The sequence below is a fragment of the Giraffa tippelskirchi genome, chromosome 1 (assembly GCF_054371585.1).
Source record: "Giraffa tippelskirchi isolate mGirTip1 chromosome 1, T2T-mGirTip1v1.2.pri, whole genome shotgun sequence".
Lineage (NCBI taxonomy): Eukaryota > Metazoa > Chordata > Mammalia > Artiodactyla > Giraffidae > Giraffa > Giraffa tippelskirchi.
In genome coordinates this window covers 193,865,782-193,877,619 of record NC_137275.1, presented here as the reverse complement: position 1 = coordinate 193,877,619, position 11,838 = coordinate 193,865,782, and the positions used below count along the sequence as shown (strand labels likewise).

The 11,838-nt window shown below is 39.6% G+C and overlaps 1 protein-coding gene across 40 annotated transcripts; it reads left to right on the top strand.

Moving 5' to 3' along the window:
- Nucleotides 1-83: 83 nt before the first annotated feature.
- On the top strand, nucleotides 84-11,372 carry HNRNPK (heterogeneous nuclear ribonucleoprotein K). Of its 40 annotated transcripts, none has more exons than XM_081521288.1 (17): nucleotides 84-196; nucleotides 2,090-2,168; nucleotides 2,275-2,359; nucleotides 2,770-2,867; nucleotides 3,517-3,573; nucleotides 5,002-5,045; nucleotides 5,925-5,997; nucleotides 6,519-6,590; nucleotides 7,086-7,199; nucleotides 7,536-7,664; nucleotides 8,241-8,548; nucleotides 8,667-8,721; nucleotides 9,019-9,102; nucleotides 9,387-9,402; nucleotides 9,495-9,562; nucleotides 9,957-10,126; nucleotides 10,899-11,372. In XM_081521288.1, the coding sequence occupies exons 3-17, from the start codon at nucleotides 2,302-2,304 to the stop codon at nucleotides 10,927-10,929; spliced, it is 1,377 nt and encodes a 458-aa protein (XP_081377414.1). In that variant the 5' UTR covers nucleotides 84-196; nucleotides 2,090-2,168; nucleotides 2,275-2,301; the 3' UTR covers nucleotides 10,930-11,372. The 40 variants fall into 40 exon arrangements, 24 of the variants coding, with proteins under 24 accessions (XP_081377414.1, XP_081377413.1, XP_081377381.1 ...); XM_081521287.1 differs by having other exon boundaries at nucleotides 10,839-11,372; XM_081521255.1 differs by having other exon boundaries at nucleotides 9,480-9,562.
- Nucleotides 11,373-11,838: the final 466 nt, after the last annotated feature.

Below are 11,838 nucleotides of genomic sequence, written 5' to 3'. Positions count from 1 at the left end.
CCCTGTGCGCGAGAACTGGATAGGCTTTAGTTCTCGCGAGAGGCTCCCCCCTCCCCCCCTCCCCAGCCAGTGAGTGCGCGAACGAGAAAGGAGGAGGGCGCTTCAGGCGAAAGGACTGCAGACGCCATTATCCTCTGTTTCTCTGCTGCACCGACCTCGACGTCTTGTCTACTTCCCGCTTATTTGCGGCCTATAGGTAATTAGAGTTATTGGGGCTTGGGCATTGCGGGTTCGGGCAGGGGTTTGGCCTCCCTAAAGGCTGCGTTGACTTTTTCGAAGTCTGATTTTTCTCAGGCCCTTAGCGGCCTTACAGCCTGAAGGGAGGCGCCGGCAGGGGGCGGGGTTGTCGCTTCCTCCGGCGCCTTGATTGACGCGGCCTTGGGCCAATCGCTTCGCTCTCGCGCCACCGCTGTAGCCGGTGCAGCCAATCGGGCCCGGCGGCGGGGTAGGAGAGTGCGTGGAGGCGGGGGAGGGTAGTGGGGGGCCTACGCTTGTTCTCTGTCTAGCTGTGACCGGCTGAGGAGGCGCGGCGGCATAGGGACGGTACCTTTGCCGGGTGAGGAGTGGGGCTGGGCGAACGGCGCGTAGGGGTGAGGGCCGGAGAGTACTTTCTCCACTTGAGGGAAGGCGTTTGGGGGCTTGTTGGTGGTTGGCGGGTTCTGGGAGGGAACGTTGCCGGGTTTCCCCTCCCCCCACCTCCGCCATTTCCCTGAGCGTATATCTGCAGTCCGCGTTGTGGTACTAGAGGCTTCGGAGAGTCGCGAGGCTTGTGCCGGTGGGATGAGTTTTGTTGTGTTGGGAACTAGGCCTTGTGTGGGAAGGAGAGGGAGCCGGAGGGCGGTTGAGAACGCCGCCGCTCTCTTTGTGTGGGGCCCGCCGCACTTGAGCGCTCCGGGCCTGGGTCTGGAACGGGCGAGCTGGAAGGGTGGGGGCTGCCTTCGTTGCTTTGTCTCCCGCGGTGGGGGAAGGGTGCGGGGGACGAGGTCTCGGGACCGCGTGGTGGGTGGGGGAGGGGGTCCGCGCTCGGCTCCGCCTAGTAGCACGTAGTCGCCATTACGCGGGCCGCCATTTCCTGTCGATCGGGCTGAGGAGAGGTGCGGCGCTAGTGCTCTCGCCTCGGGAGCTTTCTCAACTCTTGTTGCTTGGCGGTTGCCGATCCCGGTTTCGGTCGTTGAGGGGAGGAGGGCATGTTTGCCCTTGGCTGATCGCGCATATACTTAGCGATTTTTTTGGTCTGGCGACTAAAGCACTTGGAGGATATTGGTTTATCCTTATAAACAGCCTGCTATTTGTCTTTAAGCCCCTTTATCTAAAGCACCTCAGTATTTGAGTGTTGGGCCAGGTTGGCGTTTCAGTTACTTGGAAGAGTGGAAGGCGTAAATACGGCCTTGACTGTGAGCTGTTTAGCTGTTTCTCTTATTAACGGGAGCTGCACGTCGCCTGCTGCCAGTCAGGAGAGGGGAGCTGAAAGGCTGTTCACAGTACTATCGCCAGTTTGGTGGTGCTGAAGGAAATTGTCAGGTTATATCGGTTTTAACGTAATTTGAAATATCCCGCTATTGATGTTATTGGTGTTAAAGAGTTCTGTTAGTCTAGTAGTACAGGCAGTTTGGGTGTACTCCTATTTTAGGTTTGCCTGTTTATCGCTCCACCAGATTGGCCTGACGGTTGAGTATGGCTTGAATTTGCCTTTATATTTCAAGTAGACTTTTCAAGTCATCGGTGGAAAGAAACCCAGAAGTTTAGAATCCAAATGTAAAAATAATTTCTGTCTCTTTATAAATGTACACTTTGGGGAATATTACTCGAGACTCGGGGGCTTAAATGCCTTATGCGTCTGGTTTTTATGTGTTTATATAAAACATTGTTATGGTGGAACTTGATCCAAGGGCTAAAAATTACGGTGTGTTTGCTTCTACAGAAAAATGAGATAGGTCTTTTGGTTTGTGTTTTAGGGTGGTCCTTTGGAAATTTAAGATCCTAAAACCAACAAGTTTTAGAAATGGCTCTTTTGTTGTGTTCAAATCTGTAGTCATTAGTATTCAGTAATAACCAAAAAAGCAAAACTGATTTGTGTTGGTTTTCGTAGGCTACTACAGCACTAGGGTGTCAGTTGGTCCCGCCCAGAACACTTCAGTTCTGCCCTGGAAGGATATATTTAATAACTGGTACGTTCTGGAAATAGTCGTTTGTTTCCCTTGTCTTTAATATTTAGCAAGCTGCACAGCCTACTTTCCAAGAAACCAAGTGTGCTAGCCTCTTTATTTTTAACAGATTGGTGTCTCCCTTGAATACAAGAAAATGGAAACTGAACAGCCAGAGGAAACCTTTCCCAACACCGAAACCAATGGCGAATTTGGTGAGAAAACATTTTAACAGTTTTTTTGTTTTGTTAATTTCATCATTACTTTGAGATCCTTGTTACTTTTTTGAACTAGAAGTAACTGTCATTTGCGTAGGGGACTAAACCCATTAAAAGAAAGCCAGGAAATACAAAACTTTTAAGTTTTTTTATTGCATTTAGAAATTTCTAATGCTTTGATGTGCTGTCACAATATATCGTGTTTAGAAAATTAAGGGAGTGTATTTTGATTTAAAAGTTGAAGGTTGAGTGCCTTTCGTTTTTTTTTTAACATGCTTTAAGAACTAATCCTTTCAAAGGGAATGGAGTTAAATGTTAATCTGTAGGTTAAAACTAAAATGTAATTAAAGGTACCTTTTCTTGAAGATGCTGGTGTGCTGTCTGAAACCTAAACTGTTAATTTTTAGGTAAACGCCCTGCTGAAGATATGGAAGAGGAACAAGCTTTTAAAAGATCTAGAAACACTGATGAGATGGTTGAATTACGCATTCTGCTTCAGAGCAAGGTATAGATTTTATTTTTAAAACTGATTCTTACTCAAAGTAGAAATTAAGAAAACGTTTGATTGAGCCTTCTGGGAAGCCTTCAGAAGGCTGCAGAATGTAAAACATTTGTGTGGCTCTTTCTAAACTGACTTAGACTTTTTAAGCCATAGTAGTATACTTTGCTAATGATCAAAATGAAAGCCCTTAACATAGTGAACTACTACAAGCCTAATTAGGAGATGGGTGTGGATGGCCTGTATAGCATTGATGCGTTAAAGATAGTATTTTTTATTACATTGTTGGTTCATTAGATAACATCCTGATTGGCAGCTTACCTGACTGAAAATATAGCTAAAAATGTGAAAGTATCTGCTAGAATTGAAGTTAACTGACTTGCAGAAGGGTATTGTAAAATTGGTGCCAGTGCTTAAGATTTATACTCAGTATATTTCTGGCATTCTGAATATTTCAAAGCTCTGTCTAGGTATTCAGTTCCCAAAGCATGTAACATAGACTGTTGGTTTTTGTTTAAACCTGGTGGTTTTAATATCCCCAAATAGATTTCCATCGCTATAACCAAAAACAGGAGGTTAGATAGGCTAGACTTCTGTGGTGTTTGTTTTTGACTAAAAGGTTAAGACACACTAAGTTTCTTTTTATCTTCTGCAGAATGCTGGGGCAGTGATTGGAAAAGGAGGCAAGAATATTAAGGCTCTCCGTACAGACGTAAGTATTAAAGAGTTTAAACTACTACACAGGCAGCTTCAGTTTATGTGTTTTTAGAAGTTTAAAGATTAGCATCATAGAAATCATTTAATAGCCTAGATACAAGCCTTTTATAATAATTGAATACATAGGTAATTCTAAAGATTTGCCATTCCTAACAAAGCCCAGATTGAGTTGGGGGGTCTATATTAAACCTCCTCACTTTCTAATAACTTTACACCAAATTATTCACTTCAAGCAAGATAACATCTTAATTAGAAATAACAGTATAAAACCCCTTAATTGCACCATTTCCCATGTGTGAATCAAGTATAGTAGTACTGAAAACCATTGCAGGTGGCTGATTAAACTCCAAATTTTTATTCCCTTTTTTCCCCCTAATTTGCCCATCTGTTCTTGAACAGCTTGCACATGGAGCACAAGAAGTTGAGGTTGCATGATTTAGATAAGGGTAAAGAATAGAGTAGGCACTTAATAATTTTATAACTGGGAGACCGTCTGTCAATGCTGATAATTTGTGTCTTCATATTTTATAGTGGGTTGACTCTTGTGATTAGACACATTAAATGTTGGTATCACCAGAAGTGAGCATATTTACAGGACTTGGCTACACCAAATTTCTTAATTTTTTTTCTCATGTTACACACTCTTTTGATGTTTCCTTGCTGAAGTTGAGGCAAATAAGAACTTTGTGTTGAAAACTTATTTGATAGTATTTCATTTCTCTCTTGGTCGCAGATCTTTGTATGTTCCTCTTGATTACTGTAAACTGAACTTAAAAATTTAAATTTTACAAACTTGCCTGTTAGGATCTAGGAATGCATTTTAAACCTCCAGGAAACCAGATTAGTCTTTTAAGTTAGGATTTTTGGTGGTGTGGGAATTTTTGTCTTTTATAAACCTCTTTCCTCTTAATCCAGATGTTCTATATAATTATCTGGGTTAATAATTTCCCCATTTCCTCAAGAATTCAAGTCATGACAGGTTTTGTGTCTACCCTCATGAGCCAGCCTGCTACTGAAACATCGTTTGTTTTTTAAAAGTACCATCATTAAAGGTCCTTAAATGTTAAGCCACAGTCAGATATAGAGAAGTCCATTATTGTGTTAGTCTTCAGAACAACTTAAGCTTGTTTCATTAATTGAGAGTATGAGTATAGTTTGTATTAAATTAAAATTTATTGCTTTTCCCCCTTTTCCCTCTCCTTGTTTTTTTGGCCATATATCTCCGTTGCCCATGTACTGGATCGACTTACCCCTGCGTTGCCCACCATGACGTTGGCCCATCCGCCCCTGAACGCCCATGTGAAAACCCTGGTTGGCTATGCCCAAAAATGTGCTCGTTGCCAAACGGGTACCATACTTGACAACTTCTGATTGAATGCCCATGCCCAATGCCAACATCCACGAACGCCAATGACCAATGCAGTACAATGCCAGTGTTTCAGTCCCAGACAGCAGTGGCCCCGAGCGGTATGTCCCAACAGTTTATGCCTCACTGCCTGATTAGAAAGAGAGAAATGTATTTTATTACCTGCCTTTTATATAATTAAATAGTATCCCCTTTAGACGGTGTATTGTTTTTCAAGTTTCTGTCTTATTTTCCCCATTAAGTCTTTTTGTCACTGAACTTTTACCGTGAGTTGCCCACCCAAACGATCCACTAATTTTATTTCAATGGAAGGAGCACAGCTTCAAGTGTTGCATATTTGCTGCATTGTAAATCAAATTGTTACCGAAACAGTCTCTCGCTCTGTCTTTGTGGCCCACCTTGCTTCCCAACATTGCCTGTTCATAATTTTTTCTGATGAAATGCTAACTCTGGTTCACTTTCCTTCACTTCTCATTTGTGTTGTCTTTGTTTTTGTCTCGCATTTGTATTTGTTTTCTTGCAGAGCCCATTAGTGATCTAATTTCTAACTGGTATCCATAACCTTACTCCAAATACAATGTTTACCACTTGCATATTCCCCTACTTTGCCTGAGAGAAGGTGTGCCAGTTTTTCCAATGTAACAGCGAGGGTATCCTTAATTAACTTAGTGGTGGCGGGGAACATAAATATTCAACTCTGCTTCAGTTCTGGTCAGTTTATTGCCCACTTAATCTGAGCCCTTCCAAGAGCCCATTCTCTCTGTCTCTCTGCAAGTCTCCTAATATTGTTACCATGTTTGTATTGGGCATAAAACAAAATGCATGTGAAAAATGTAAAAATAGGCTACTTTAAATGGGGACTGTTAAATAATTGTATGTTCATCTCTGTAAAAGTTTGTTTGACTACTGGTGATGACCACAAAACTCATTTTTCTTTTCCGCCTTTTTTTGTACTATCTGGTATTTGTGGTGTTTGACAGCATATTGAGTATCAGTGCTGATATTGAAACGATTGGAGAAATTCTGAAGAAAATCATCCCTACCTTGGAAGAGGTAGGCTCATTTTTTAAATGTATTTTGCAATGGGGGTGCTTAATATTTAATGGGGCAAAATGGGGGAGGTGGAGAGACTGGATATAATAGTTCTTTAGCAGCAATGTGTTACACTCTGCTGCTTAAAGTGCAGGGTTATTTTACATCCCACTTGTTTAAAAATGTAGTCTAGCCATTCTGGAGTAGATAGGAAGAAATTACCTTTGGTCGTGCACGTTCATGGAGTTTAGCATGTATATTATGGGCTTTAATTTTAGAAGAGGTTTTGAGTTAGACTACTGACTGAGACTATGTTGGAAAGGACTATGTTTGATCTAGTTGGAGTATTTTAAAATTCTGTGTAATCTTGTTTGCTAGGTGTACAGAGAAAAGCATTGTACGTTGATTGTTAGTGTAGATAAGCAATTTCTTGTTATTTAATGATAGTTGTGAAATATGTTGTAGTAGCTTTACCAATATATGCGACAATAGCCTGATCACACTAGACATTTAACCTATTACTCTTATTTTTCTACTTTCAGGGCCTGCAGTTGCCATCACCCACTGCAACCAGCCAGCTCCCGCTCGAATCTGATGCTGTGGAATGCTTAAATGTATGTCATAGTGCCATTGAACCCCACTGAAGTATGGAGCCTGGCCCATAGGATCAATTTTGTTTTCAACATAGTGTACTTTTCCCATCTGTATAGAAAAAGCCTTAAAAAGATGATAAATGAATGGTCTTACAACTCACTGTTGACCCTGCTCCATGCTGCAGTGGGAATTAACTACATTTGCAAAGTGCTTTGCAGTCATTTTTATTATGGTGTTATTTGAATGTTAATAATAATTTTGTGGTAACAGCGACATGCTAAATGGCTGCAGTGTGGGTATGGTGTTGCAGGACCTGAAAATAAAATAGTTTTTTAAGGTGGTGCAGAATGTCCTTTTTGGGCCTGGCTATTGAGGATAATAGCACATAACTGGTAAAGTTATTGAAATATAAATTCAGGTTGCTCACTGCAACAGTAATTGGTATGCTTATAGCAGATAAGTGTGTATTGGGGAATCTTTGATTTGGAACTGAAATTCTGTAACTCCCTCCACAGTACCAACACTATAAAGGAAGCGACTTTGACTGCGAGTTGAGACTGTTGATTCATCAGAGCCTGGCAGGAGGAATTATTGGAGTCAAAGGTGCTAAAATCAAAGAACTTCGAGAGGTAAAGCCACTGTTTTGTTTTCTCCTGCTGAATTACTGGAAAATAGTTGTTTATAAGGATTTGGTAGGCTTCTCTCATTCCCTCTTTTGAGTTTCCTCCCCCTAAGATTATGTAGTTTGCTAATTAAAATATAGCAGAAAGGCTTGGCCATACTAGACAAGTTATTTGCCAAAAGTATATTGCGAAGCCCAACCCTTACTAACAAGGTTTTAACATTGGGGGGAAATTTTACTAAAATATAAATTAAATCTGTTTAAGCCTGGAACTTTTTTTTCTTTAGTGCATTTCCCTTTTTTCTGATTAATTAATGCTGCTTATTTTGTAAACCTATTGCAGAACACTCAGACAACAATCAAGCTTTTCCAGGAATGTTGTCCTCAATCTACTGACAGAGTCGTTCTTATCGGAGGAAAACCTGATAGGGTTGTAGAGTGCATAAAGATCATCCTTGATCTTATATCAGAGGTACCTTCAGAACACTCTTATTTACATTTAACTTCACAAAACAGATGTCTTATTCAAAAGTAATTTCAGAAAGCAAAGACAAATTACTTTTCCCTAACAATTTTCTATCATCCTGCTTTCTTCCCATCAATTTAATTTAGAAATACTTTGGGAGAATCTGTACAATTGTGTTTTGATTGTTGGTGAGGTTTTTTAATAACTTTTGATAGTTCAAATGAAGTTTTTACGGTTCCTCTATAGTACTACACTGCACACCCTAGATAGTGATCCCCTCTGGATAGTAACTTCTTCATAATCCCCATTGTGAAATTGAAAGGAATTTGTAGTCTGTTAACTCTTAAGGGTAAAATTAAACTGTTGCCTCGGGAAGAGTAAAACTCCCAATTTTTTTTATTTCAAACTCACCAGAAATGCATTTTTAAAAATTCTGTTTATTATGTTTGCATATGTTCCTGTCCCTGTCCTTATCACAAGTATAAGAAACACAAAGGGCTTGAGGTTTTCTGTTAAAAGAATTGTTGGTGTGAACTAAGATTTTTTCCCTCAGTCTATAAAGTTGCTGTGTTTTTGTTTCAGTCTCCCATCAAAGGACGTGCTCAGCCTTATGATCCCAATTTTTACGATGAAACCTATGATTATGGTGGTTTTACAATGATGTTTGATGACCGCCGTGGACGTCCTGTGGGATTTCCCATGCGAGGAAGAGGTGGTTTTGACAGAATGCCGCCTGGTCGGGGTGGGCGTCCCATGCCTCCCTCCAGAAGAGATTATGATGATATGAGCCCTCGTCGAGGACCTCCCCCACCCCCTCCCGGACGAGGTGGCCGGGGTGGTAGTAGAGCTCGGAATCTTCCTCTTCCACCACCACCACCACCTAGAGGAGGGTAAGTTTCTTTCATCCACATACTGACATACAAAAAGCAGCACCTCACAGGTAGAGGGGGTAGGTTTTTGTTTCATACATGTGACCAGCTGAGATTACATCAGTTACTATGCTTGCAGAGATCTAATGGCCTATGACAGAAGAGGAAGACCTGGAGACCGTTACGATGGCATGGTAAGAACTTGGATACTTATTAATGTATTTATGAGAGCTAAAGGGTTTTAAAAGACAGGTAACATTTTACTGAACATGTTAACTGAAGAACTTTTACAAATAGACTGTTAGTTACTTAAATCAATGTTTCTATTTGTTTGCTGGGATATTAGGACTTGTTCCATCTTTGTTTGCCCCCAAAATACATGATTACTAAAAATTTATATAGAGACATGAAATAGAAATTGATTGTGTAAAAATGGTGGCTCTCACAAATACTGTGCAGGTTCATGTTAATAGTTTTCTCTCTTAACACAGGTTGGTTTCAGTGCTGATGAAACCTGGGACTCTGCAATAGATACATGGAGCCCATCAGAGTGGCAGATGGCTTATGAACCACAGGTTGAGTATCACGGGTGTTTATGTTAGTAATAATTTTAAAATGCTTGTTTACTCATCAATTAAGTAGTTTATTTCCCCCTATGTAACATTTTTGTTTCTTGGAACACTCTGTACCTGAATGGTTTCTTCCCCTGAAGACTGTTTTCTGAAATTGGCTTACTAGGGAAGATATGGGAGGGCTTTGGTTACTAATAATAATATCTAGGGGTTTTTTAGGAATGTGTTTAATTACCTGAAGTTTGGAAGGCAAAGTAATTTTCGGTTTTTGTCTGTTCTGTTTTTAGGGTGGCTCTGGATATGGTAAGTTTTCTTCTTTCTGAAATCAAAACATTATTTCATGCTTTGTATATGAACTTAATACTCATTATTTAAATCAGATTATTCCTATGCAGGGGGTCGTGGCTCATATGGTGATCTTGGTGGACCTATTATTACTACACAAGTAACTATTCCCAAAGATGTAAGTATTTTTAATATTATAAAAGACATTTATCAAGTCATTTTTATGAGTTTTCTGACTTAACGAAGGTTGTAACAAAAGTATTCCCTTTTAGGTTTAAAATTGTGTTTCAAGGACTTCAGTGAAGTGGTTTTCTCCAGTTTAAGACTTGTCAAAAAGTGTTCAGCACTATTAAAAGCAATTTATCATGGGTTTGAGCCCCTGGTTCATTTATTAAAGGAAATGTCAGTGGGTGGTGTAAATAGTTTGTAATTTAAACTCTGACTGGTTGGAGGGCATTAAATTGAACACAGTGTAGTCAATAAGTTGTACAAGAATGCTCTTGATGGTCACTGAACATAAGGATAATTTTTTTAAGTGTAACATAAACACTTGCTTTTAAAAATCTTTGCAGTTGGCTGGATCTATTATTGGCAAAGGTGGTCAGCGGATTAAACAAATCCGTCATGAGTCAGGAGCTTCGATCAAAATTGATGAGCCTTTAGAAGGATCCGAAGATCGGATCATTACCATTACAGGAACACAGGACCAGATACAGAATGCACAGTATTTGCTGCAGAACAGGTCAGTTTGTTTAGCTTTATGTTACTAGCCTACACATACTAAAACCTTAAAAAGCTTCTCTTTCTCAGCTGATTTTTCTTTTAGAAGCCATGGTGTCTCAACCTTTTGGGGACCTAACTTCTAAACATTCTAATAGCTTTGCTTTAATTTTCTTCTGCCTTCTTGCTAAAACATGAAGACATTCGATACTAATCTTACTGGAAGAAGCCTTAACCAAGCAAACTTCTCATTTTTCTGGTGAAAACTGCTGCCAAAACCACTTGTTACAAATTATACAGAGCCTGTAGAAAATGTAGAAGATTCAGTGGATGTTGGTCTAGTTCTGTGTGGAAGACTAGTGATTTTGTTGTTTTTAGATAACTGAATCGACAACAAATCACAGTCTGCCATATGGCACAGGCCATGCCTCTACAGGACAAATGATTGGTGCTGTAAAATGCAGCATTTCACACCTTAACTGGCATTTCTTTGTCTTTTCTACCATATATTAACAATTCTGCTCTACTAATGTCTGATTTACTATTAATCTTTTTTCTTGGATTTTACATTGCTCTAATTTGTAATTACTAATGTTTTAGTTCTTATCTCTAACTGTAATGGACATGTTTATCATTTTAATTTAGCATTGAAATTGTCTTAATGTTGATTAAGATTGATTAAGATGTTACGAACAAAAATTCTAATTCGTACTTTTTTTTCTTTTCTTTTATAGTGTGAAGCAGTATGCAGATGTTGAAGGATTCTAATGCAAGATATTTTTTCTTTTTTATAGTGTGAAGCAGTATTCTGGAAAGTTTTTCTAAGACTAGTGAAGAACTGAAGGAGTCCTGCATCTTTTTTTTTTTATCTGCTTCTGTTTAAAAAGCCAACATTCCTCTGCTTCATAGGTGTTCTGCATTTGAGGTGTAGTGAAATCTTTGCTGTTCACCAGATGTAATGTTTTAGTTCCTTACAAACAGGGTGGGGGTGGGGGAGGGTGTGCAAAAACTAACATTGAAATTTTGAAACAGCAGCAGAGTGAGTGAATTTTAATTTTTGTTCATTGTTGGTGGTTTAAAGAAGTCCCCCCATGTAATTATTGTGAACACTTTGCTTTGTGGTCACTGTAACATTTGGGGTGGTGGGACAGGGAGGAAAAATAACAGTAGTCCATATGTCCCTGGCATCTATTCAGAGCAGTGTGCAGAATGTAATGCTCTTTTGTAAGAAACGTTTTATGATTTTTAAAATAAATTTAGTGAACCTATTTTTGGTGGTCATTTTTTTTTTAAGATGGTCATTTTTCAAATGGCTGAATTCCCTCCAACCTACCCCCAAACGGAACACTAAGTTTAATTTTCAGTCCTCTGTTGGATATAAGTAAATGGCATCTCTTCTTGGACTTAGGCAAAATATCTTGACAATACTCAGTTCTGGTGATTCTTAATGATTTGAAGTCCATTGCTTGGGAGGAAATTCCACCACACATTCATGCTTATAATAAGCTGGGGATTTTTGTTTGTTTTTGCAAATGCTTGCCCCTACTTTGCAACGATTTTCTGTTCGTAATTCTGAAGAACCAAGGTGGGGAGCAACACAACCAATGGAATAGTGGTATAAGTTTATACCAGAAGCTTAATGGCAAGTTTTATTAATCAGAATAATACTTGGTTATGGAAGTGACTGATGCTAAATAAATTCTGATTATTTTTTATTAGATAATTTCTCACGTA

Excerpts from the sequence above, each read along its gene's own strand:
- HNRNPK (XM_081521224.1), top strand. The coding sequence starts at position 2,302 with ATGGAAACTGAACAGCCAGAGGAAACCTTTCCCAACACCGAAACCAAT. Across the intron at positions 5,998-6,518 it reads TCATCCCTACCTTGGAAGAG|GGCCTGCAGTTGCCATCACC; the intron begins GTAGGCTCATTT and ends TTCTACTTTCAG. Across the intron at positions 8,549-8,666 it reads CCACCACCACCTAGAGGAGG|AGATCTAATGGCCTATGACA; the intron begins GTAAGTTTCTTT and ends CTATGCTTGCAG.